This window comes from Cygnus atratus, chromosome 8 (genome assembly GCF_013377495.2).
Source record: "Cygnus atratus isolate AKBS03 ecotype Queensland, Australia chromosome 8, CAtr_DNAZoo_HiC_assembly, whole genome shotgun sequence".
In the NCBI taxonomy this organism is placed as follows: Eukaryota; Metazoa; Chordata; class Aves; order Anseriformes; family Anatidae; genus Cygnus; species Cygnus atratus.
In genome coordinates this window covers 11843347-11870874 of record NC_066369.1, presented here as the reverse complement: position 1 = coordinate 11870874, position 27528 = coordinate 11843347, and the positions used below count along the sequence as shown (strand labels likewise).

The window sequence follows — 27528 nt, the reverse complement described above, 5'->3', positions numbered from 1 at the left end:
TGAAGCATTGTTAGGTTCATACAGGCAGCCAAACAGATCTTTATGTTGCAGGGGAAGTCCAAGCCAACTTCCATGCTGGCAGCTGCCATCCTTTGTGTCCAAGTGACCTGCCTGAAGTGGCTGCTGGCTGGGAAGGGCCCCTGGCTAGATTTAGGTACCTAGCTGTTTGCTGCATCTTTGTGGTGGGGGCTTGCTGCTCAGTTTCTACCAGGTGAGGTAAGAGCAGCCAGCCAAGAGGAGATGATTTTGCTGGAAGGCTAAATGGGCATGGAAGAGCTTTATAAAGGCTAGGCCCTCACACTTTAAATTTTCATTTCAATGGTTGCTGACCTGTTTGCCTCCAACTTCTTGTCAAAATTAAGTCTGGAAATAGCTTCCTGACATTACTTAAAATGTCACTTACACAAGAGAGCTCTTGACTGTGTTATTATATACTAGAGAACTTCAAGGTTTGTTTTGTTGTTCACCTTCATTTTGAGCCTTCCTGTCCCTATTTATCTTTAGAGGCTGTCAGCAGGCACGGCTCTCACTGGCCTCACTGCCTTGCTGCTCCAGCAGTTATTATTTAGGAAATGTTGTGCTTCGCTTCCCTCCTGAACAGCCACTAGGTTAACGTCTGTGATCTCAGCTGGGTTTGGAAGGACAGTGATGTTTGCTCTGGAAATAAGGGGGGCTATCACCCTGGTACAATGAGGTATGGCACCAATGTTGTGGCACAAAGAGGTTGTCATCTTCAGCTGGATGAGAGCTGCTGAGAGCGAGTGCTACAGATCCCTGACTGCACTAAAATCACTTCATTAAGCAATCTCAAAAGATAAAATACTGGATGATACTGTGTACGTGTGGGCTAGTAGTTCATCAGTGTGGTTTCACTTTCCAGAGCAGAATGGACTGGCTTAGGGAGACCTGATTGTCCATCAGTTTTGATAAAAAGGGCTTCCTGTGTACTTTGCTGTGCTCCAGCAGGGCTGTCCACATCGTCTTGTGCCTGACGTAAATCTGCTATTGATTTACTTTGCAACAGAATGAGTCTGCTCAGCTGCCTCCAGCTTGTGTCATGGCGTTACAGGCTGGTGTAGTTTATGTGGCTTAAGCCAAAAAGTTATCTGTGTCACGAAATAGTTGTGAATCCTTTCACCATGATTCTGTAACGCAAAATGAATGACTTGGCCTTGTCCATCCGGATGCTCTTGAACTAGATTATCGTGTGGTTAGAAGGCTGTAAAATTGTAATACTGCTTCTCAAAACAATACAGTATTCGTTATATATGGGCACTTAAAATAATTTAATGCTGGAAACAGCATATTTTTGCATCTAGAGCTGACATTTTTAGATACCTAGGAAACTTATTTTAAAGCTAGCTTTCTTGTTCTGTGCCATGGCATTGAGTAGGATAGAAAAGTTACTGCTGCTTGGCATTTTTCTGGGAGAAATGACTGACATAACTTTTCCTATTTCCTAATGGACAAGGGTAGAGGTGAGTAGTGTTGTCTGGTACATATGACATTGATCCAGGAAATGGAAGAGCAGGTGTGTATCGTGTCTTGTGGATTAACAAGTGCTGCAACCTCAGGCAAGCTATTTTATACATCTCTGCCTGCCTGCTTTTTGTGGGAAAAAATTGCCCTCTCCCTGTCAGTTGTGCCCCTGCTCTGTAGGGAGAACTTCATTTTTCAAGTGCGTAAATATCCTGTCTTCCTTTGCTCCTAAACTAACCGTAAAGCATTTTATTAGGAATGACTTGGGTGTACAATGTCTAATGTATATTGCTGTGAAGAAATCACCTACTGACTGTAGCAATATCCATCAATCAGCCCGTCAGTCCATCCCTAGTGCAAGTAATACCCATTTTTCCTTTTCTTGTAAGTGCCTCATGCAGAGACCATTAATACATTATGATTTATAATAGTGCCGCTACTTTGTGCTTACAAAGCATCTGCATCAGAAGGCAACTGTACTCTGTTATTTGCGTAGATTATGAATTATCATTTTCTAAAATTCATGTAGAAAAAAAATGAGTACTCATGCTTCTGCTTAGTTTCACTTATCAAGAATGCTAATTTTTAAATCCACAGGATGGCAAAGCTGCTTAGTTTCATAGGTTTCAAAGTCATGTCTGTAGGAGGCTGACATTTCTGAAAACTGCAGAAAGGAGCGGAAGCTCGTTTGCTGGTGGTAATGGAAAGAATTACTAGTCGGGGATGTGCAAAAGATTTAAATTATTTATATAAGACATTTGAAAACATAAGTGTTTGCTTTAATTTTCAGCCTTGTGGGCTCATCTGCCTTAAGACCCTCAGGGGTGAGGGAGGTGAGCCCCAACACTTTGAAGGAGTTTTTTCCTGGTAGAACATGCCGTTCCATACGGCTACCAGTGCTAATTTTGGAAAACAGCAGTCTCTCAAGGCAGCTGCTGCTTATCCCCGTTTTGTTTTGTTTGTTTTACTTCGCTGATCTCTCCCATCTTTCTGTAGCTTCAGTCATCTGCAAAGGATAGTTTTACATTTTAGACACTTCTGCTCTGGTTGATAGGACAGTTTCTATCTGTGTTTGCATTGGTTCAGCGAGTGGGTAGGTCTCACAGCATGAAAATGTTAGGTACGTTTTGAATATTCCTCTCCTGCTTATTTGCAGCTTATCTAAAAACCTGGCTGCCCTGGAAAATTCAAGCGGGACTTTTCTGAAAGCTTTTGGTAAGCTCTAGAGTACAAGACCTGCTTTAAGGTGGAGAAAGAGCAATTTAAGAAGCAATTCACAGTGTTTCTTCTGCCTGTGGCAGGTTTTAATAGGAGACCAGTACTACTTCCCTCCTCCAGTCCTGGAGCAAGTTTGGTCTTTTTTGATTGTGGTGTGGGTTTTTTTGTTGTTGTTGTTGTTTGTTTGTTTGTTTTTGTTGGTTGTTTTTTTCCCCAGAAGTTTTCAAAATGAAAATCAATGCTACAAAGGAGTTTGAGGATATTTTTGAAGTGATTGTCTGAAACCAGACATTCACAAAGGATGTAAACAGGGAGGAGATTTCTGATACCAGAATTTGATAATGGAGAGTACTGAAGCATACAAATGTCAGCCAGTGCCCAGTGGTTAGGAGATGAGGCTAGATAAATTCGTTCTTGGAAACGGAGCAAATTGCTAACCACAAGTGCAGTTAACCATTGGAACAGCTTAGGGAAGGGGAACGGACTGACTCGTTACGTCTCTGCAGTGTCTGTTAAAATCAGATGCCCTTTTTGCTGGAAGATGTGCCTTTGCTCAACTAGAAACAATGCAGCACATGGAGGAGAGTCACTGGGCGATGTTCTAGAGGCGTTTCAAGCCAGTCAGGTTAGATGACTGTAATCATTACTTTATCCCCATGTGTTGCCCCAGGAAGGTGAATGCCACTGTGCACAGGAGAGCAGGGGTTCTGCGTGTGAAAAACTTAGATGCCATCTCAGTTCCCAGGTAATGCTACTGTCTGAAATCTTATGCCTCCGTTTTCTTACAACATTTAGTATACTTCCCCTGTTAACATGACCTCTATAATATATTGAAAGGGTTTCATAAAGCTGAATCATGATACAAAAGGTGAGGCAGCTGTGGAGGCAAGCAGAATTTGTACACAATCTGTACTCCTAAAAAGGACAGAAAATTCATGGTGATGAGAAGCATTCATGGGATACCAATACTCTTAACCTCGTTTTCCCTAGAACCTGTTATTTATGAAATCGATAGATAATGTTGTGAATTAAACCAGTTTTAATGGAAGGGTTGTCAGGTGTTCCGGAGCACCATATTTGTTTCACAGAAAACTAAAAGGAAGGAGATAAAAATTTTTGTTTCATATTGACCAACTGGATAGAGAAAAATAGCTACCTAATCCCTTCTTGAAAAGTTGTATTTAATTCCATTCTTATTGCAAGTAGATTTACGTCATCAGTTTGCATATTCTTAACTCAAAGAAGATTCTACTCGTAGAAGTTGGACAAAATGTAATCCTCCTCTGCACACGGTGAAAATTTGTTGGAAAAGCTCATTTCATCAAAAAAAAAAAGGAAAAAGCTAGTGTTTGCATAGATGGAAAAGCATATCTGATGTCTTTCTACCTGTCTTTTAGATTATGTAGACAATATTTTATTTTATTTTTTTTTAATTCCTCTGTTCGTAGGGTGGGATATGTACTTTTTCAGTGGGAACAGGGGGACTGCTCAGCTGAGTCCTGTGTGCTGCTGGGTGTCTCCCTCCTCAGCTGGTTTGTCCCATGTTCCCTCGTTAATTGTGAATTCTGTAGAGCATCTGCCCTGCTTGGCAGGTGTTTTATGAAAATATCCCTCCTGCACAAACAGTACTTTGCTACAGTTTGTCTTAAGTAATTGGAATTTTCTTCCCTGCTGGGACTTGATAGCTGTCTCTTTTTCCCCTCATTTGTTGGTTGGTATCTAATTCTTCGCTTTGCTGATCTAATGGCTTTTTGTTGTTGTTTTGCCTTGGCTTTTAGTCAGTGGTCAGCAAGCGTCCTAGTTTGTAATAGGGATTGGCAACTGTATAAATTATTTAAAATCAGGACAGGTTCAGAAAATGGTGAACAAAAGGCGGCTGTCTCTTTAAAGAGTGCAGTTTGATCGGAGCATCAGCTCCATCCCCTGAGGACAAAGGCAATTTTGATTTGTGGGGCCCGGGAGTCCCTCACTTACACGATCCGTCTCTGCTTCTGCATGTGTAAACCTGTAAAATGCTCTTTTGTGTAGAATAAATCAAGTGCTATAAATCCTGTACAATTAAATGTGACCCCTCAGAAAGTCACAATGACAAGTCCTCGTTGCAGAGCTGTGCAGAGCAAGCCCGCTGTCTAGACAGAGCAGAATTATTTTCCATTTCTCTCTCGCTCAAAAAAAAAAAAATCGACCATTAGCACTGATGACTTCTTTGAGTCCCCCTGAACGCTGCTCTCCCTTACCTCTTTCTTATTTGCTCTGTTGCAGCCGAGGCTGAAGCGCCGCGGGGCTGCCTGCTGCTGAGGAAGAGGAGCGGGTCCTTGTAATGCTGCTGCTGGCAGGCAGAGGCAGATTCCATTATTGCCGATCAATGCTGCCGCCATGCAGGAGGAGGGGAGAGGGAGGGGTGGGAGCTTCCTATTCACAGATTGATCAACCTGCCATTGCATGAACAAATTCATTGTAAGAAAGGCTGGGATGCTGTTATAATAGCTGGAGCACGAAGGGGGTTGCAAACAGGGGAATGCAGGCTCTTCGGGAGTGAGGAGGGTATTTAAATTGCCTCTAAGCTTTGATTTTTCTTTTGGCATAAAGCATAAAGCCTGAGCCTACAAACAAAGCCAACACTCTAAGGGATGGTAGGGATATATTACACTTAGCTGATGAGCTATTTCACTTACTTGTTTGAGCTTCTTCAGCTCTGAGATCTGTTTCTTCTTTTTATTTAAACCGTTTCCGTCATAACCTGCAACCTCTTTTGGATTTTCAGACCTTGGTTCCCCCTGCTCCCCTTTTTTGCCTTCTTTCTGTTCCTGGTTGGACTGAAACCTGACACAAAGGGACAACAAGTACAGATCTCACTTTCTGCTCCCACCCATGCCTGCTGTGTCAGGATGGGCTGTCAGATGTAGGGCTGAGAGAGCAGGGCAGGATCACGCTCTCGTGTTGTCAGTGTAGCCAACAACTGGAGTACTGGAATCCCAAGACCATCCACTCCTCCCCACCCTTCCTACCCTGCTTCGTTCACTTACTGAGTTCTGTATGGAAAAGTTTTCTGGCTGGAGAATGAGTCTTCTTTCTCCTGGCGATGTGGCCGAATGGCTGGATAGCAGCACAGAAGAAGAGAAAAGCCTTCTCTCATTTCTTGGTACGGTACGGTGCTAATTGTTGTTTCGTTGTTGTTGTTTTTTGTTGTTGTTTACATTTTACTGGCAAGCCTTTACTACTTTCACTGCACTTAATTTCTTCAGTCCTTCAGTTACTTGATGTTACGTCTTTTAAAGCGTTTGAATTATAAGTAGTTATTAATTAAACCTGGCTAGAATCTGCTTAAAATAGCTGCAAGTGCAAAGGTCAAGTTAGAAATGGGCATGTGCCATCTTAATATGGCAGTAAATTGTTTCTGGACTAAAAAGTGTTTCTTACTAGCCTGTTTTTCTCCTCTGTGCCATTTGGCCAGCTGATCACTATGTCAGAGGGAGAACCCCCACTCTACTTCTACTCATTGCTGTCAGCATGTCTACAACTGTATTTTGCAGCCGTGTGATGCTAGTAAGATAAATCAAAGAGGAGACTTCGCTGAAAGTTTTGCTTCTCCAGAGAAATGTCTAGATGCATTTGGAATAAAAATTTCAGCCAAGGGATCAGATACTTCTCTAGTCCAGAAATTAAATCTAGGGAGCACAATCAAACAATCCCGTGCTCTGTTTCTGCGTACTTACACATAAATTTAACTGTATTCAAGTAGAAAATTGAAACTACTTTTATTTATAGTCCAGCATAAATACCAGTAAAAGCCTGAAAAATGTTTTAAACAGCATTCACACAAAGAAGCTGATTATTGTTTTGTCTCTCCCTTTCAGCTGTTGCTATGTCAAGCTGTTGTTATTTGTTTTTATTCTTTCAGTGTCAGCTCCATAAATCATTCCTTCTCACTCTTTCACATTTTGTTGTTCGCGGGATGCTTTCATTCTCTTCTGATAATTTCCAGGTTCCAAGTTGCTCAGACAGGAAGCCCGATACATATCCCCTTTTCCTCTTGAAGGACTATTTAAAGTCATTTGTTTGCTATAACACTTTTTTATTTTTGCCAAGATGCAGTAGTCACCAGTGTGGAACTTTGTCAGTCAAGTAGGCAGCAGCCAATCTAGTGCGTTTTGCCCACTTTTGTTCTCCATCCAGACCCCAGGGCAGCTCCTGGTGTTGCTATACTTTTTCCAGTAGACAGCATTTACAATGTTCCCTCTATGGGAAACAGTTCTCTTGCTTAGCAGGTCCGGAGAAGTACGGAATGTGGGAGGAAAGGAAGTGCTCCCAGATCTGTTATTATTTGCTAATTACTTCATCACTATGTGCCGTGGACTTCTTTGGGAATATCACATCGAATGGGAGCAGGGACAAGGGGATGCATGGACTGGGCTCCAATGCTATTCTTCCCAAGACTGTCTCCCCCTTACATGTAGGCCTGCATTCAGGTTTTGTTCCACACCAAGAGGTCCTCAAGATGTCTTCTAAACCTCACCCCAGAAATGTCAGGGAGTATTTATTCAGCATGGAGTCTGGAGGATGTAACAAAACTGAGCTATTTTTTGCCTCCAAGCCTGTGTTAATTAAAATCATCTCTTTTGTCTTAAGGAGGCACCAATTCCAAATCATAGAATTAGAGAATGCTGTCCTAAGTCCAGAGCCATACTAAAGGTTTGATGGCATCCATCAGTTATCTCCTATACATTGAGTTTTTATTTCTTGTGTGTTCATAGCAATAGATTTTATTGCCCAAGGGCAAGATCCTGCCTGAGTGAGCAAGAGGTAGTGTAGCTTAGAGCAGGCTTCTGGCCCATTGAGAAGCACAGCGGAGAGCTGCAGAGCTTCAATTCCCCAAGAGCCAGTGACAAGTGAGGATATCCCAATAACCAGAGCAAAGGATGGCTTTTTAGAGAATGCCCCGATTCACAGCCTTTTTGTAGAGAGTAAAAGATGATTTCTGAAAGTTGTGGCTTGAGGCTGTTGTTTAATAATGAGGATAATAAATACTGGTATCATAATATTGTGTGTCTAAGTCATAAGCCTCTCAAAAATGACACTGTGGGAACAAGTTTCCATTCATCAGCTGATCTGTGTTAATTGTCTGTGTGCAATCTCTCTGCAGCAAACACAAGGTAATTTGAATTAGCAGGGCCAGTCCAAGATCATTAGGAACTAACGAGGACATCAGCATCTCCAGGTCAAGTGTGGTGGTAGCTCCTCGTGTCTGTTTCTGTGTTGGCCGGCAATTTATACTGCTGTGCCTGGAGTCAACCCACGCAGGAGATTTTCGAGGCTGATGCACGAGGAGGGTAAAAAAGGGCAAGTATTCCAAATTTCATGTGGCTGGACATGTCATACAGAGGAGATACTGAACAGCTAGGGATGCACATATGCTTCATTTCTGACTTGTATTTGCAGAGCTGGAGGATTCTTTCCACCGCCTCAGAGTGAATGCATCAGTCTGATAACAGCTGATGATGTACTCACTAAATGCCACGTTCAATTTCTTCAGAACATTCTGCGTAAAGGGACTGTGATAGTCAGTACTTGAAAGCCAATTTTTTTTTTATCTTCTATGATATTCTTGCCCTTTCTTCCAGCCTCATCTGTGCATTCATCTGCTTTGCTTGTTAGGTCTTGTCTTTCAGACTGAACTCCTCAAGAATCGATGACTGTAATGTCTTTTAAGTGACTTCAACTGTAGGTTGCTCTCTATGCACTTTCTGAATTGGGCACTAATTCAATTACATTTTTTAGATGCCAACACAATGCAAGTGTCTAACCAACAGAATTACCTGTATGCAAATTAAAATCATTGATATTTACCTGGATCATCTTGCAAGACTTGTTTGATTGACTCAGTCCTCAGTAAAGCACAGGATCTTCTTTTAAAATCCCTGCTAATGGACTGAGAGAGGTTTTGATCATAATTGGTATCTAGTAGTTGTTTGATGATAGAGTTCTATAGCTTTGTGGGGTTTCCTTTGTGTTTCCCTTTCCAGACTTGGGAGCTTTTGTGCAGTGTAGTGTGCTGTAGCTGTGACTGTTGTGTTCTCTCAGACTTATCTTCTTCTGGCTTTTTTCCTCCTGTCTAGTTATCTAGATAAATGTGGAAGAGCTATCAGTGCAAATTTCAATTTTCTCCTTTAAGTAAGTAGCACCTGGTGGAATTTGCATAATGTATTTGAAATACAAGTTTAGATTTCAGGAGTTAGTACAGATCATATTTTTTGAGTTTGCTTTTAGTCTAGGTTTTTTACACAGGCATTTAATTAATTTTTATAACAGTCTGTGAATTGCACCAAAGTCTGAATTTTCCCCAAGTGAGTAAAATGATAGAGAAAAATGCTCCAAGATAAAAATTTAACAGTTTTATTTATTTTTATATGAGGCTTCCTATTTCATTAGGTAATAAGCATCTTTCAGATGAGGTTTAGATGTATCTTTTTTTTTTCCTCATTCCTTCTTATATCTCTCCTAACACTTGCTTTCTTCCTGCTTTTTATTACTCCCTGTAATTTTGTCAGCTGGCATAGGTATTTTCTCCAACGTAGAAGAAACAGTAAGTAAATACTGACCGCACCCAAGATCTTTCTCATTAGAGCTGTCACTTGAGCACTTTGAAACAACCCTAAAGGGACAATGAGACAAAAATAACCTCTTCTGTCCTGATGAAGTCGTGAATGCCATAATGTTACACTCAGTTAATATGCTGTAGGTGCTGTGTGTGTGTGTGCATATGCGCATCGATATGTAGATAGACAGAGGTACATGAGGAAACCAAACCATCGGGACTGAACAGGCACCCTCACTGCTTACAGGCTGCAGTAGGTGATCAGCAACTCACAATGGAAATAGTTAACAAAAATGTAGTAGAGCAGAAAGGCAGTATCTGTACTTGGCTTTGTAGTTTTTCTGCCCTGCAAGCCGAAAGTTTTAGTGTACTGTCTTTGTAAAGTAAGGAACAACCACTGTAGTTGCTGATTGTGAAACACTGAATGTCACTGTTTGTCGCTGTAGTAAACCACTCAACTGGTGGTTACATTAATGAATAACATCTTCAAAAACTAGCTCCAGCGGCAAACCTGTAAGTGCTCCAACTCTTCCAAGCTTAGATTTAAGCCCGTTATTTCTTGAAGTGTGTTTGTAAAAGAAATACGAAGTCACAAAAAGTCAAGTGTTGCTGGTTTTTGTGTATTTCTCTTGTAGCTAATCTGTAAGACTAATTGGCCTTTTGACAGAGGAGAAAATAGTGCTGAAGATGGCCTTGAAATCCTTTAGTGCGTTCTAATCCATTGCCACGTCTGCAGTAGGGTTTCTTCTGTCTGCCTTCATTGTGAGAAGCACTTGTCTAGACCCTTCTTACAAATCCTAAACGACAAAGGTGCTTTTTCACAACCTTTCTCAAGATACTCTTTTGTTTTCATCCTCTAGGATTTGATTATTTTATCTGAGGATAATTACTTCAACATAAGTTTAATTTCCAAATAAATAATCACCCAGAGGCCCATCAAGGATAACTTACTTAATTTGCATGCCTTATTTTCTTAATGCACTTCTTCCCTCCTGCCTTGTAAGGCTTATCACACTCTAATAGTGCTTTGTTTCAAATTAAGAAAGCTGTAAGCTATTTGGGGCAGAAACGGTGTCTATTCAGTACTTAGTCCAGCCAGGCTGCAGCCTGGTAATAGACCTCTAGGCATTACTGTATTTGAAATGTATAATAAGCTGTCCATGCAGATTAATTTAGAAAATGGCACGGCTGATAGGTAAATAATTAGATGGTTTGCCCACTGGGGTAACTACTGCTGAGAGAATGGTACAAGATTTAAAGCAACAACAACAAACTTTGCTTTAGAAGAAAACAAGGCATAGTGTGTGTAGCTCATTGGACCTTGCTTACATAAAAAGGCTAATTGCAGGATTGTTTGACTGTTAAGCTAATGCTCCAACCCGCAGCAATAACCTTGTTCTCCCAGGGAGTGCCAAGGCAGCTATCAAAAGGGGGGTGAACATTTGGGTCGGGTGCTGTTTTGGTTCGTGTCAAGTGGGGACATTTGAATACAGTTGCACCTGAGAGGCAGTCTTTGGGAATGGTTGACTCTGGGTAGGTGATTGGTAGTATTGAATTGGTTTTGTGTTTATCAGATGCTTGTAATTAAGCTAGACTTGAGAGGCAGGATACGTTGATTCTTTTTATGAATCATATTCTCTATCCCCTCTAGTCACAGACCAAGGTACCGTCGTATCGGGATGTGCACAGATGAAAAAAATGGAGGTCCCAGTCTCTGAAATCCTACTGAATCTTTCTTTTGTTGTCCTAACAAGGAGATGATACACACCAGCAGCCTGCCCCCTTCCCAGAAAAGACGACACACAGATTTCAAAGAAAGATTATTTGGAGAATGAGTATGAGGATGGGATTTTTGCTCAGCACTACCTATGTCTTGGGAAAGAAATACAAATTTGTTGTCCATTGTCTCTTTGGCTGTTCAAGGTAGCCTTTCGCAAATCCGAATCTTCCGTGATCATCAGAACTGAGGATGTCGTAGCAGGTCAGCGCTAAGCCATGTGCTGTTGTGAACTGCTGAAAGTCACAATTGAACATAGGTGTAGTGCCAGGCCGAGAGCTTTATCTTAGAAATGCTGGACCTGCTGCCATGGCATGGATGGGCTCGCCTGTTGGCTGCTGTGACAGAGGCCAGTACCAGCCCCTGTGAGTAACGACAGATGGGAGCTGTACTTGCTGATGCGTTTTCCCCTTTTCTGCATTCCTAGGTAGGTCCTTGGGACTGCTTCGAAGTCACCCTTGTGGACTTTGTTAGCAGGAGCTCTCAGACCTGGAGGTGCTCTCGCAAGTGCTGGGAGGACACGAGCGCGGTCCAGACGTGTGGCAGGGCGTCCTGCTGCGGCCGTGTTCGTTCCAGTGCCTTGCCCTTCGCAGAGTCAGGGAGACCCCTGCAATCTTTGTTTCTGTGACCTTATTTACAAGTTCAGTAGCTTCATTCTTTTCACTCTAACCCCTGAGGATGTTTCTTTGTTCCTGATTGTTTCTCCTGCCCTTCTCCAATCCATTTCTAATTCACAAAAATTGAGATAGAGTAGCAAGAGCTGTCCTGCAAAGCTGGGAAGTCTGTTTCATCTTTCCTCCTGTCATTCTGAGAAAGAGCTCTTCACAGCAGAATACAAATTCCCGCAGCAGCGAGGTTTTGGATTTCAAGTGGCCGGAGCACTAAGCTGTAGGAAATCCAGGAGTCTGAGAGCCACATCCCGACTGGAGGTCATTGAGGCTGCGGCCCAGACAGTTGCCTTCAAAGCAGGGCAGTCACTGCAGCTGCTTATCACAGAATCTTTAGGGTTGGAAAAGCCCTCCAAGATCATCAGGTCCAACCATCACCCTACCACCAATATCACCCTCTAAACCATGTCCCTAAGCATGTCCCTAAGCATCATGTCCAACCTTTCCTTGAACACCCCCAGGGACGGTGACTCCACCACCTCCCTGGGCAACCCGTCCCAATGCCTGACTGCTCTTTCTGAGGAGAAATTTCTCCTAATTTCCAACCTGAACCGCCCCTGGCTCAGAGCTACCTTCTGGCCAACAAAACAAGCCCGAGTGCTTTAGTGGAGAGGGAGTGGGGCAACGAGAAGAGGTTGGGAGAGCTCCCTTCCTTGTATCCCTGGGCACTTCAGAGGCATCTGCCATGGCGGAGAAATTGCCTCAGCTAATTGGTGTATGTTACCATGTAGTGTGTAAATATGTATTTACATAAATATTTATTTACATAAATGTTACTGCATATCATCGATATATGAGGGGATAGATTAAAGGTGCCCCGTAGGGATGTTTACAACTCATTTCTTTGATGGATTTTTTTAAGGTTGAAAAGGGGAAGATCTGTCTTTTTTTTTTTCTCCCCCAGAGATTGAGAGGGGATGAGAGGGGTTTCAGACTGTTTCTCCATAGAAGCAATGTGATTTATTGTAGCCCTGGTCCCTGAGAGTGAGCAATGCGGAGAGCAATTGTAATTTAATACTGAGCCTATATGAGGTGCATTGATTTTTACAGCAGGTGAAGATTATGCAAGAGTAGCCTCTAGCATTGCTTGTGGAGCCGGAGAGGGAACTGTCTAATTTTTTGCTCAGTGATGACAGTATAGATTTTTTTTTTTACACAACTCAGCAAAAATTCTGTTCTAAGGATGTCGTGGCAGAATGCCGTTAGTTTCTGATTTTGAGTTAGCATCTCTTGACAATTCTGCTCTATCTAGGGCCTTCAGTTTCCTGGGGACTGAGCAAGTTGTCTATTTGCTCTTGCTTTTTGGAAGGGGAAGAGAAGGTAGTTTTATTTTTAGTTTGTTACAGGCGCCTCGTGAATATTCCATTTTCCCTTCCCCATTCGATATGCTTCTGTGGTGGTCTGAGAACAGGAGAAACTCATTTCAGTGATGGAGCCCCAGTGGTTTATTTGCCGAGAACCTGAATCGTTCCTGGACAGATGTGGTGGGAAGAGGGAAGGCGAGGAGAGCCGGGCACGTTCCTCGGTGCAACTTCAGCTCCGTTTGCTTTAATCAGAAACTTCTCCTGATCTCCCTGTCTCGAAGAACGACCACCTATTGTTGAAAATCGCGGGGAGTTCGGGCTCCTGTTTTCATTTATGACTCAGCAAAGTTAACAGACTGTGTTAAATTACTGAAGCAGCTTTGATGTGATTTCCTGTGTGTGAGAAGTGGAGAAAGTCAAGCCTATTACGTTACTCATTACTATTCAATCTAAAATAAAAGGTGCTCGCTTTACTCCCGGGTTCCAAGTGAATATGTCATTCCCGTTTGTTTTCGTTACATTTAAAATGAGAACAGCAAAAGCCATCATTTAAATCCGACGTAATATGGCTCTCTTTGGGAGAGCTGTGCTTACAGGAGCTGCAGGAAATAAGTTTTTCTTCGTAGGGGAAGGGGGTTGCTAGTGGCGGTGTAGGAAAGCACATTTTCGGATGAAACCAGCTGCCTCTGCAGAGGCTGCTGAGGGAGCAGGGCTGACCGTTACACAGAAACCCTGGTCTAGCACTGGCCCCGCTCCAAGCATTTTGTTCTCCAAAGGTGCCCTGACAGGGACTTACCCTCCAGCACCGGGCAGGCGATGCCTCCTGAGCTGTACGGGAAAGTGCCCGATGCTGCTCGTCAGCCGGAGGAGAGGAAAGCAGCATCGCTCCCCGAAAGCAGCATCGCTCTGTCGCCGTTACCGGGAGCTCTGGCAGCCCGTGATTTACTTGTTCGGGGCGAGCGGGGCTCATGCATCATCCTCGCGGTCAGCAGCAAGCTGTCTGCCCTGCCCATTTCCCAGGGGTGGCTGCAGTGAGCCTTACACTTCGCTCCGGAGCCCAGGTTAGGAGGCTCTTCTCCCCGCTTGCAGTCCTCTCCCCATCGATGGTTACAAGCAGATCGAGAGGCTGAGTGTTAGCGGTCTGGTTTTTCAAAAGATAAATATCTACAGCGTGAGACACTAATACTGCAGGGTCCAGATTTCTTAGCCTCTCGTTCAGTATGCTCCATTTTGTCTTTCTTCAAGCATCCATGGGAGATACGTATTATAACTCTGGTGACATGAAAATCCAGAATGCAAAGACACCACAAGTAATATTATCCCTGAAGAAGGCTTTTCTCGGTTTTTCTTCGGTTATTTTGAGAAAAGCGCTGTTCTCATGGCACCAGCTGGCTGTATATCTCTGTAAACCCTTTTTGCTGCTGTGAATCAGGATATACAGTGAAATTTGCTGTCACGGAGGGAAGCCGGCAGTTGGGCGTCTGTTAATAGCCTGAAAGTAACTAATGAGGATGTGCAGTCGGAGCGATTGATTGAATAGCTGCAGTCCTGTGTGTTTCTTTTTCACTTGCTCGCTCGCTTGCTCTCCGCAAGCTGTGGGAAGGGAGGGGAGCAGAGACCCAGCTTTCTCCTAAGTGGAAGTAGCACGGATCCCCAGGGCCAGGAGGCCAGGAATGGAAGTTTAAGCTGCATCTGTCTTTGAAAGGAACACGGCAGGAGTCAGAATGTCACTGGCTGGAGTCGCCGTTTATTCCTTTTCTTTAGGATTCAGAGGATAACAATAGACTTTCTGCTAGGAAGTGATTTTTTCCCTCCCTGTGTTAGGATGTTTTGTGAAGCTGGATTCCTTTAAGGCTGGCAATTGAGCCGGAGATGGGCAGCAGTTGCGATAAAGGTATCTGTGTCTGTGTGTATGTGCATGTGTGTGGGTATCTGGCTAGGCATAAAAAAGCATGTACGTGTAGTATACGTGTGTCTGTATGCCAGATTTTTTAAAAAATACTGTATATACCTTGTGAGTCAATAGACTCAGACAGAAGCATATCTTTTATGAATATTTGTGCTCATCGGATCAGCCTGCATGGATTTAAGATGCCAGAGTCGTGTCTTAGTAAGGTCATATTGCCAGAATGAGAAGTTGACCTATTTTTTTTTTTTTTATCTGCAGAGATATATATGTCATAATACCCGGGTTGTTACAAGTCTTCTGGTGGTTGTAGGGTTTGAGCAAGTTGTGTGGTCATAAAAGACTGAACTTTGACCTCTGTCAAATTGTGTTCATCTGTGACTAGAATTGAATTTCTCTGTGGCTTCATTTTAGTTATCAGTTAATTACTGCGTTGCTTATGTAGAAAAGAATAATTTAAAGTTCTCTGAATAGTATCTCACAAACAGTGATATATGTTTGGGTGTTGATCTTTACCAGCACTTTTCATGCCTATTGCATCCAATCAAGTCAGATTCGCAACCTTGAATCTGTCAGTGGAAATGCTGCTGTAATTTAGGGAGTAAATAAGACCAAAAAAAAAAAAAAAAGTGAGTGTAATTCAGCAGTTTAGTACGCACTGGAAACTTGGCTGAGGAGTCTGTCCTGTACAGCATAAAATTCCCCACCCCCCTGCACCCATTCACCCTGTTTTTCTTTTCTTCCTCAGAGGTCCCAGCAGAGAGATCTCCTCGCAGACGGAGCATCTCCGGGACCAGCACATCTGAGAAAACCAACTCCATGGATGCTGCAAACACTTCTCCTTTCAAAGTACCAGTAAGTGTGCCTTTTCTGCAAAGGAGGAATTTTTTCTCATGGAATAAGAGGAGGAGATGAAAATATCAACAGGGCTCTGAAAAAAATGAGTATTTACTTAATATTTCCAGTTGACCAAGAAGTATTGGTATCAACTGTCATGTATTATAGATGAAATTTCTGGTAGATCTATAGCTTGCTTATTTTCATGGGATTGATCTGAAGTTGCAAATAATGAAACATCAGTTTAAATATGGGCAGCGACCTATATAAATACTTTTGAAGTCGTCGCCAGGGATTGCATTACGTATTCAATTTTTGACTAGGCAAAAACTTCCTTTATGTTGGTGATAGCATGCTATTTTTCCCTCAAGTCAACAAACTACATAGAAAATTGAAATGTATTTATAGTTTACTCGGAAGCTGGTGAAACCTCTGCAGGTGTGTTAATTGCTCTTTATCTCTTCAGCTTTTGCTGTGAGTTCAGCTGGCTGTGAGTCTGCATCAGATGTTTTAGGCTAAAATGTGGATTTTCTTGCCCGTGTCAGTCTTTGGTCAGTTTATCCAAGAACACAAAGGCTTTTCTATTATTAGACCGAGGGCAAATGCTTCAAGTTAAAATGAGATGCTCAGTTTTATCATCTTTTGACAATAGTTATTCATGATTTAAAATATCTTACTTGAATATTGCATATCGTTTCATACCCCTCTCTTTTTTTTTTTTTGGCTAGAAATCTGTCTCATTTAAAGCCGGGGGTGGGGGGGGAAGTTATCTAGAGAATGTTGTCTCTTCTTAAATTCTCTGTGGACATGGATACCATTTCTGTACCTCAGAAATGTTCTTTCCTTGTTTTAGATAACATTCATCCATTTTAAGCACACTTCTTAGCTCACTTTGGATCCAAACGCATGTAAAAGTTGTTTTTTTGATTAAGTTGTACACTATGTCATCTCTAAAAAATAAGAATTTGAAAAGAAACAGCTAAGGATTTGATAGGAGCTATTTAAATTATAAAAGGGTTAAGGCTGTCCAGAGTGTATATAGAATATATGATGTCTAAAACAACCTGTAAACTCAGGATTTAATGGAATTGAGAAGTGGAATAGAGCAAAGGGCTATTTCACAACCTGGTTGCTTCCTAACTTCCGTCGTTCAGGGGTGAGTATACTGACTATCCATCCTTGGTTCCTTTTTAGAGTCATAGAATAATATAGATTGTAAAAGACCTCTGGAAGTCTCTGATCCACCCTCCTCTTTTAAGCTGGACCAGCTTCTATCAGGCTGCTGAGGGTGTTCTCCGGGCAGGTTTTGAAAACCTTCAGGGGTGCAGTTGTGCAGCCTTGCTGGACAACCTGCTCTGATGTTTGGCTGTTCTCATTGTGAAGAATATTTCTTTTGTAGAGGCTTTCTTGTCAGATCATACTTTGAACTTCTAGTATCAATAGATTATTATCAATAATGATAGTGTCGATTGATACTATTTTAATCTAGTTAGAAAAATAACTGAAATAGCAGTTGAAATAGACTATATTGCTTAGTCTTGGAGAGAGAGAGCTTTGGGGGAAATCTTAGTAACGTGTATAAGTGCACAATGGAAGGGAGTAAAGAAGACGGAGCCAGGCTCTCTTCTTTGAAGAAGAGGTAATAGGTGCAAATTGAAATACAAGAAATTCCATTTAAATGTAAGAAAAAACCTCTTTTAGTGTGAGGGTGATTAAACACTGTAACAGGTTGTCTAGAGAGGTTGTGGAGTCTCCATCCTTGAAGATGTATTCAAACCCCAGCTGGACACAAGGCCCTAAGTACCGTGCTCTACTTGGCTCTGCTTTGAGAAGGGGATTTGACTAGATGGCCTCCAGAGGTGCCTTCCTACCTCGGCTGTTCTGTGCTCCTGTCTTCCATCACTTCAATGATCTGTTTTCTGGTCAGAAAAAAAGGGTTTTGGTCTAGTTAGATGTGAAGTTACCACAAGAATATTCTGTTATGTCAAGTTCTGAGATTTTTATGCTGACCCTATATGGTCCATATAATACCAGGAGGATTTCTGAACTCGGAGAGGCTTCAGAAGTCCTAGCTGCTCTCACCTTCATTTATAAGAAATTCTCTGTTTTCTTTGTCTTCATCTATAAGTAATTGTCCTAGCCTGTAGGTCTACGCACGTGTTGCGGTGGTAGCCTGCATCTAACAACTGCAAGCTACTTATCAGAAGTGCTTGTTTACTATCTGTACTGTTTATTTTATCTCATTTTTTTCTTTGTTCCCCTTTTTTGGACATTGTTGTTGTTGTTGATCCCATCTTTAAGTAATGTTTTAACATTTCCCTAATTCTTGTCTGAGAGTTTTGCAGTACTTCTTAGCTCCTTCCCCCTTCAAAACAAGAACTTTGCAGAATGGTCCTCATTTCCCCTGGCAGTTTACTGGGCTTTTTAGGACTCTGGCAAAGAGGCTCAGGAAGCAGTACATAGCTGCCTTTCTTGGGCATAAACCAGCAAAAAACTAGAAGCTATTTGTGCCACGTGTAGCTGGTATTATGCTGCTTTGTCTGTCCGGCCACCTGTATACCCAGGAGCATAATGCACCCTCCTGTCTTTCTCACAGGGACAAGGCTTCTGGCTTTGGAGGTTTTGTTCTGAATAGTCCATTTATACGCCGGTACTCCTTAGCAGGTTGTGGTGCAGGTGGGGGCTGAGATCACCCTTCTTTAAAACAGGCCAACTTCTGATCTGTTTAAAAGAGCAAACTGCAATTGAAGTCAGATCTCTTAAGCATACAGATGAGCTCAAACCAAAACTCCTGAAATAAAATACCCTGCTAACTTTGTGGATTAGTGCAGATCTAATGAGTGGATGATAAGACAGGGAGAGGAGGAATCATGTTTCTTCCTTTGATTTTTACATTAAGAATTCACCAGCTCTCAGGAGGAGGTGGATGATCTGGACACCTTGTGGAAGTCTCCGACTACTGGTCTGAGAAGAGCTCCAAGTGAAGGACGTAAGGGGTGCCTATGATGGCTTTAAAAATCTTTTTATGAGGTCATCTTTATTTGACAGGGATTTATTGTACACATAATAGAAATGAATAATCAGAGGAGTTATATTTTTGTTTTTCCAAACATTGACACCCACACTGTGAGTTGGGGGGCTAAAAGCAGCTGCAGGGTAAGTGCTGTTTCAGTTATTCTTTCTGTGGACCTGCCTCTGTGCCATACCTCTTCTACACCCTGCTTCAACTTCCGAACAGAAAGCAGCTTAAGGCAGGGGACAGCTTAACCTTCTTCCATACTGATGAAAAATTATGCTGAGACTTCCATAATAAGTTGCTTTTACAGCTTTTTAAGTTTGCCTCTTAGAAAAGCTATTTAGAAACTGTCTTCTCAGTTGGGCAGTGGCTTCCAGCATGTTCTGTGCCATTTTTTTCCCTTCAAACACCAGGCAGTGATACTCACTCAGAACAAGGCATCTGTTTTTTTAATCCTGCTAATTGGCATTTGTTTGGCATCTGGAATTTTGATTCATAACAGCATAATGGCCTTTAAGCGAACATTTCCTTGACGAGACATTTTTTAAGTAGGCTCTTCAGTGGCAGCGGTCAATGAAGGATTTATTTTAAGGGGCTGACGTGTAAAGTTCAGGAAATTTGCCTTCTTACCTCTTGCATGTGCACTGGAGGAAAAGAGATTTAAGCTCCCTATTGCGTGAAAAGTGCGATTTCAGTAGTTATACTCTTTCTCAGGACTAACCACTTGTGGACCAGCATGTGGAACATGCTTGTTCTGGTTTTGTCCCACCAAGGGGAATACGGCGGGTTCTGCTGATGCTGACGTTGTACAAGCCATACGTGCAGAGGTGAGAGCTCTTGTTGCTCATCCTTTCTTTTCTTCCCCATTTCCCCAAATATCATCATCTGTGATTAGTCTCCATCTAGGTTCAGTTGTGTTAATTGTCATTTGACAGTTTCCAAGTGTATCTGTGAGGCATACTGACAGAGGGTGGAATGGCACAAAAGGTAGGAAAATTGAGAAGGGGAAATGCGTAAATGTGCTCTCTCACATATAGACAGATGTGTGCTGTTTATAGAGATTCATATATAGGAAAAGTCATATTTTTAATAATGAATATTACTTGCCTGAGCAAATAGGAAGACAGACGGAATCGGCTAGAAGCAGGCATCATGACGCATAGGTGGGCGAGAAACCAGCTTTTCCCTTCCCACACACGCTATGTCCTGGCAGTGCCTCAGTCTCAGTGCATCCCGTTCCCTACTGATGCACTGTTGGGCCCCTGTAGCACTGCGGCAACACACCATGTTCTCTGCCATTGGAACTGATGGACCAGGGTAAATAGGAGACTATTGGCATTTTCAGACCTCCTGAAGTGGCAGGCTTGGAGGGGTGTTGGTAAACCACTCTTCAGGCTCGCATCACTCTCCAATTTTGCTTCTTCGGCATAGGGGTTTAGTGAATTGTTACCACAAACAATATATCATTCATCCACGTCTGCTGGCTATTAGAAAAGAAGGACAAGAAAGAGGCAAAAAAACAAGTGCAAATGAGACAGAAAGCCAGAACATAATCTCTGGAGTAAATAAAATGATTTTTATAGGAACTCTGTGTGAATGTGATGGGAAGACTGATACTTACGGGTTGCCTTCCTTGAGTTGTTTCTAGTCGAGAATATAATTGGATCTATAGAAATACAGTCTGCCTCTTTGCTCTTTAAGAGTACGGCTAAATGGAACAGAAGACAATGCAGCCAGCCTAAGTGAAGGTCAAAGCTTGATGAGATCTCACGGCTGCCCAGCCTCATCTTTTATGCAGTCAGCAAGATTGTTGCCTCTCCAGAGCGCTGCTCTGCTACCGTCATGCTGCCAGGTTAGGACAAGTCTGATCTTTTCTGGCCATGTGACTCGATGGCCTACAAGTACGTATTTTTAATTCTGCAACAGCGCCAATGCGGAGATGGAGCTGTTGATTTACATTAATGTGAGGCATCACGGCATCCTTCATGAAAAAAACTGCTTGGAGCTGTCCTCCCTGTTGTAAGATTAACGTTTTTCCTTCCACTTTCCACTCCATCTTTTCTCACAATAGCATATTTGTTTAAATCTGCTTCAATCTTTTTCATCTGCTGTTACAGTGGTTTAGGTTTGTTGGTTATTGCTCCATGGGTTTTGTGTCTTAAGGAAAAATTGGTTGTCTCCAGGATGCTCACCCAGCTCTCATCCACATTTTTATTCTGGCAGAAAGGCTGTTCATAGGCTTGGTAACCTTCACAACATCTTTCTGCCAAAGCAGATTTGTTCGTTATGTCAAACTGTTCAGAGCTGAGTCAAATGATGGGTAAATCCAGTCTGTGACACCGGCTGGTGGACCTCAACTGCAGGAACATTCTTCTCATTTTTGATGTAAACTTGACTTTATCTAATTCACTTGCAATTAGTGTAGGGAAACTATGAACGTATATAGCTGTAAACACCTGGTCATGTTCCAGTCTGTGCTTGGTTCAGTGGTACTTCAGCGTGTACCAACTCGTTCATTCTGTTCTTCACCTCTAAATCACGACTTAGTCAAGTTATGTGCAGTTTCATTAATACTTGCTCTGCAAATCAGTCATTCTCACCCTTTTATCACTTTTCTTGCCTTTTTTTTGTTTGTTTGTTTTTTTACTTTCCCTTTAATTGACTCACATAGTTCTTGGAACGTGTGTTATCAGTTTGGGAACGTGTGTTATCAGTTTCTAATTGCTCACAACCCTTTGTGTTATTTCTCTGTCCTTGCTGGCCCTCGCTTCACCTCCTAATTTAATATAGCTCAGTGTAATTAATGTGCTGTTTAACTTTTCTTCCAGATCATTAACAAAGATGTTAAACAGAAGCAGTCATGCCTCTATCCCCACCACATCCCATTGGATGGTTTCTTCTACCTTGACACCTTATCATTTGTCATAATTACTCTTTTTAGATATTCCTGCAGCCGGTTCTCAGGTTTGTGCTACTAGCTCTGTCAAAGCTCAATTCCATTAATTTTTCTAATTAGTATGTACGTTGTGTTATCAGAAGGTTTTCTGAAGTGTTGGGCTGCTTACTGGCAGCGTGCCAGGGCACTGAAGAGCCCGGGTCACAGAAATTATTGCCTCCTTCCTGACGTAAGGGAAGGACAAAAATGCAGCCGCCTGAATCCTGCTGGGGCAAGCTGAAGGCCACCGCTTGCTCTCCACGTGCTTCACCTGCTGCAGCCCATTTGTGGACAAACGCCGATGTTTGATTAAACACGTTGATAGACTTAGATGACTTCTTTCTCATAATATTTATTGTTTATCACCATTATTTTGGACAGACTTCTGACCTTTATTCCCCAATTCCAGGCTATGGGCTTTCAAGTGTGATCTTTTCTTATGCTAGTGCCTTACGCAAACAGCTCCCAGGTTCTTTTCCCAGTCGTGACCGTGTTAAATGCCTTGCTGAATTGCGATCTGAAAGGCTGTTGTAGCTCTTCCCAGCTATCTGGTAGCTCTTGTTTCCTCATGAATTTTTCAGCATGATACCTAGTGACTTGGAAATTTGATTCCTTTAGTACTTTTGACTGCATATCATGCAGAGTACAGGCAATCTTCCGATACATGTTATTAAAAGATATATTATCAATGTATCCCTGTTGTATCGTTTCCATTCCTCTGGTTTTCTTACTACTGTTCTTAAACATGTTCGTTCCACGCTGCATCCCTTCTGTGGCAGTAGATAGTTTTCATTGGAAAGTCAAAATTGTAATCTGGCCAAATCTGCAGTGCTGTCCCACCAGGGGAAAAATATCTTCCTGATCCTTGCTGTTGATCAGCTTGTGTCCTGAAGCATGATAATTGCTCACTCTTGTTATTTTTAAACCTGACTAATGCAGCTACATATGTTGTTCTTCCTTATATAAACACGTAATCCTTTTTTAATCTCGCTGAAAAATTTGTCTGTATAATATCTTGTGGAAGAGAATTCTACTGGCTGATTTATAGATAGCATTAGAAAAGGTCTCCTGACAATCATTTAAATTTGCTGCCTCTCATGTGAAATTGCCCCTTGGTTTTGTTATGTAACAAGGTGTGTGCTGGGCTTAGTTAATTCCCATTCTATTTGTTTTATGCATCTCTAATCCCTTCTTGCTTTTATTTCTAAAATAAATAATCAGTCTTTTAGAATATATCTTTTGGAAATCCCCCTCTTTGCCCGTCTGTAATCAGTTTTTACTTCTGGAGTTTAGTTTTGTTCTGGTTTTGCTGCTCATCTTACGAGGAGATGAGAAGATCAGAAAAGAATGGTGCATTAATGTGAAAGCAATGCCAGATTTCCATAATACCACTTCACTCTGATTGTGCTTTATCCTTTGTTTGTATGTTGGGGATGTTTCTTATTGTCCTCTGCCTGTGCACAAAACACCTCTTCAGTCACATAGTGCCAGGCTTTTAGGATGAGTTGATGGTGGAATTTTAGACCATCTCAAGTCACTGTCTTGTCCTTTATATTGCCACAGAGGTGGATATATAGTGGTTTTTGTCTGCTTTTCTGCTGCATGAGTGGCTCGGAGCCTTTTCAAAGGTAGTCATTGCTAATATTTTAGTAATGAGTGTTACTGGGCTCATAAGCAAACTGTTCCACCTCCTTGCTACTTATAGTGTTGGTTTTTTGTTTGTTTTTATTTTGTTCTACAGGGGATAGTGAACTTCACCATGTTTGCTCCTCATTCTTGGAATATCCTGCTAGTCATATCGTTCCATTTTATGATCTGGCTATCTCTCCCCCCCTTGCCATAGCTTTACAACATTACTGGCACCTGAGAGAATTTTTACTTGGCTCCATTTTCTTTTCTTGTTAGCTGCTTTTGAGCAACTTAAGAAATAAGGTGCTTCATGTACTTATAATGAGCAGCAGTCGGGAGGCAGTTCTGTCATCGTCCGTAGTCATCTGAGTGTTATCTTTGTAACCTATCCAGTCCTTCCCCTCCAAGAGGACAAGTCTCATTGCTCTGTAAATGAAGTTGCCCACCTGCTGTTATTAATAATGCATTAGTGCTCCTCATCGAGAATCATAAATGTTCAAGACGTGTTGCAAACCTGCAAAAAACAACGTGTTTGCCTCCAGAGGCGCACAATATAGGTAACGGTGCTGCAAACCACAGCACGGCGTATGAAATGACCCTTTATTGTCACCCATTTCACTCTGGTTTGCTTTGAAACTTCCGTTAATAACGTTACACGTTATTGATTGATAATTCATATTGTAGTTATATATATTTTTATTGGTTCATGGGTGAATTAACCTTTGACTTTTGAAACAACAAAGAGAACCATTATTTATTATGCATGGGCTGTTCTCTCCGAAGTGAAGAATCATTATGTCTTTTGGGAGCAGTAGTTGAAGAGTTGAGCAGTCCGTAGTTGGGCTGTCTTTGAATTTGTGGAAGAGTTCATGTGGTGCTGTGCTGAGATTAAGGACAGACAGGCAGTTTTCATCTTCAGCACAGATTTCCCAAAGCCAAAGCAGCCCTTAACAATAACCAGTCCTGAGTTTAATATACATAGGGGTCAGGGTTTACATGTTTTGCCAGTGTAGCTCTGTATGGTAGATAAATAAAAAATAAATTTAAAAAATTCTGCTTTCACACTTCTCCCGTGGCCATTTTCATCTGACTGTGAGTGTGATGGGTTGCTTCACTTCCAAATGAGATGAATTGAATTCTCAGTGGAATTGGGTTATTTTTAGGTGTTGTATCATTGGGATTTCTTAGCCTTGGGTTTGATGCTTTTGGCTGAGATGACAAGTGCACTCTGAACCTCCTCCACGTGCCCCATTGAGCATGTGGCATTGCTCCTGCTTTCCCTCTGTCTCTCTTTTCCCCTAAACCCATGGTGCTGAGAGGGATTTGTACTGAGATGCGTCCTGTTTGATGTGGACCATCCAGTCTGTCTCGGGAGGGATTAAGGCATGGTTCTCCTACAGTTGCTCTCTCCCTGGACTCCCTTCAAAATACCACATTCACATGGGACTTGTCTTTCCCAATTACATCGCAGATAATTTATCCTACCACATATTTTGTATTTTTTACTAAGATAGTCTCATCATTTCTGGCAGTTTGGGTAATAAGCTCACATGATTTTTTGTCAGTGGGTGCTTTTTTAAGGAGTAAAATTCCAGCTGTTTATAAAAATGTTTCATGATGATTCTTAAAGCTCAGATACATCAGCATTGCATTTAGGCATAAGAACCAAACAGCAGTGTATTTTGTGTTAAAATAAGTATTCAAAAGAAATATCTACACAATAAGATAAGAAGTAAAGCCTTTTAGTGTCTTTTTAACAGTGCAAGCTACAGTTAGCAGCATTGGCAGAGTTTTTTCCTGTTTAGAAGGAAAATGAATTGTTTTTTCCGTTAGATGGTTTGTTGCAGACTGAAGTTTATTTTTTCAACTCTGCATACTTTTTATATCTGCAATCTGCATTTAAAAGGATTTCTGTTGGCAAACGGAAGTCAAAAAGCTCGGCTCAGTTCTGGCACATGTGAATTTCTTATTCTGCTCCCAGGTTGTCCATCTGGAAGCGCTGGCCCTGCATGAGCTGCCAGCAAGGTGCAGAGAGCAAATATTACAAATGTTTTCAAGTGTTTTGAGGATCACCAGTAAGCATAGTCTTTGTTTGAATATTTCTTAATATTGTGTTCTTACCCTTTTTTGTTATAGTCAGTCCTGGATAGCCTCATTCAATCAAAGATAAGGAACAATCTGTGAAGGAATAGATGATGTTCAGTTAACCCAAGAGTATGTTTCACTGATGTTTAAGCAATGACAATTTAAAATTGTGTATGCTCACGGAAATGACTTCACGGTCCCTCTCTGAGTGGGTTTTGGATTGATTCAATATAAATACTTTTTCACCCTTGCTGAATTGGGTCAGCTTTGTCTTATTTGTCCTTAAGGGGAGAAAAACATTTTATTTCGCATTTGCAATCTGAGTAGCCTGAGAGGTACTGGAATGAAGCCAGGGTCCACCAGATCTGAATCCCTGTAGTTGGGTTTGTTACCTTTTGTGCTGAGAGGTCAGAATACACGAAAGTGCCTTTGAAAGCGCTTTACATCCTCTGCTTGAATTCCAGCAGTGGCCCCAAGAGAAGCCCAAGAGCATCTATTGATTACAGGGGTTTTTTCAAAGGCACTTTTTCAATACCAGGACCAAGAAAAGTGTGGGAACATGGGTAGAGTTTGAGTGGCATACACAGCTAAAAACACATCTTCCTTTTTGACAGTACCTTTTCCCCCAGCACACTATGTAGATTGGTTTTGGGAGGTACTGTCTTGGTATAAGGTCATTTCTTTTGCCCTTTATTTTGTTTCAGTAGAAAATAGCAGCTTTCATCTCGGAGGAGCCTGCTGGCAAGCCTCAGAAACTGAAGGGCAGCCTTAAATGTAGCACGACCTTCAGATGCAAAAATCAGATTCCTTCTTCCTTTGTCCCACACGGCACCATCCCAGAGGCCGCAGGGCACCCTAATCTCTCTGTGCTGCCCACGGACAGGCACTTCGTGGGCTCTGGTGTGAGCCAGCAGGTTGTTTGCTACACAAGTATTTGGGAGAGGATGATCTGCATGTGCTGGAAAGATCCTACCGCCAGCTTCAGTAATAGATTAAGATTTTAGTAATGTATCACCCTTCAAGTCTCAGTGGAAGAGAGGAGATGCTCCATCGTACTGTATTTGGAGAGAGAGAACCCACAGAACTTGTAAGTCTGTACAGAGAGGCCAGGTGTGCAGTTCTGGGAAGGATTAGCTACAGAAGTGGATTATATGGAAGAGGGACAAAATGAAGGTAAAGGGACCAAGAATAACATGAAGAAAGGTAGAGGGGCGTTGAAGAAGGATGTTCCTGTTAAAAGGAAAAGGGTAGATATCGTTTCAAAAGGAGCACTGAAAGTATGGGGAGACAAAGACAAAAGCAGAATTGGGAAATTGGTTTGGAGATGCTTATAGATGAACCTGACCAAATGCTGGTTTTGATGTTTGGAAGGGATTTTGTCCTCCAACAATTAACCTGGCATCCCTTGATGAGAAGAAGGTAATAGCCCTACAGTAGATAAATCTAATTTTCTTCCTCAAGAGGTGAAAGACATGAGATTTTTCAGGCTAAAAGATTATGGATAATTCTTGTTTTGCTCTGATGGCCTAATCCTTAGGAGTCTGTAAAACGAACAGGTTGAATGCTTCCGTCTGGTTGAGTCACCTGGAGCCAATAAAACACTCTTGCTTTGTCGGCGTTCTGCGTAGGAGAGAACAGAAGACCTTGTTGTCTCCAATTTGCTGACTTGTGTGTTACAGGAGGCAGCTGTGGGCAACATCTGTCACCTGTCCCACAGGCAGCTTGAGGGGCTTGCTTTGCAAACATCTTGAAAGTCGCTGTACTTGACTTCTCTCTTAGCAGAGCATAGATGGTGGGACAGAGGGCTAGCCCCAGCTGGCTATCGCTGTCACTACACCTGTCCTAAAGCGGGGCTGTAGATCTGCCTGTTCAGTCCACACCAAAAGAACATTTCATTTTGAGCAAATTCTACCAACCAGCCTGTAATACTCTTAACAAACGTGGTTTCACTCGCATGCGTTTGGGAAATCTCCTGACGGCAGTGCTCTATGCAGCTGTTTCGTGAAGGAGCAGAAGAGATTCAGCCAGTAAAACGTTGCTTAATCCTATGGATTAAGAACCTTTATATTTGCTTTGATC

General features: G+C 42.1%; 1 protein-coding gene across 10 annotated transcripts in view; it reads left to right on the top strand.

Annotated features, from left to right (window-relative positions):
• RASAL2 (RAS protein activator like 2) overlaps positions 1–27528 on the top strand; it is a 178690-nt gene that overhangs the window by 107812 nt on the left and 43350 nt on the right. For all 10 annotated transcript variants that reach the window (XM_035538107.2, XM_050712424.1, XM_050712425.1 and 7 more), the window contains exon 4: positions 15696–15802. In XM_035538107.2, the coding sequence (XP_035394000.2) occupies positions 15696–15802 (107 nt within the window). The remainder of the gene's footprint in view (positions 1–15695; positions 15803–27528) is intronic.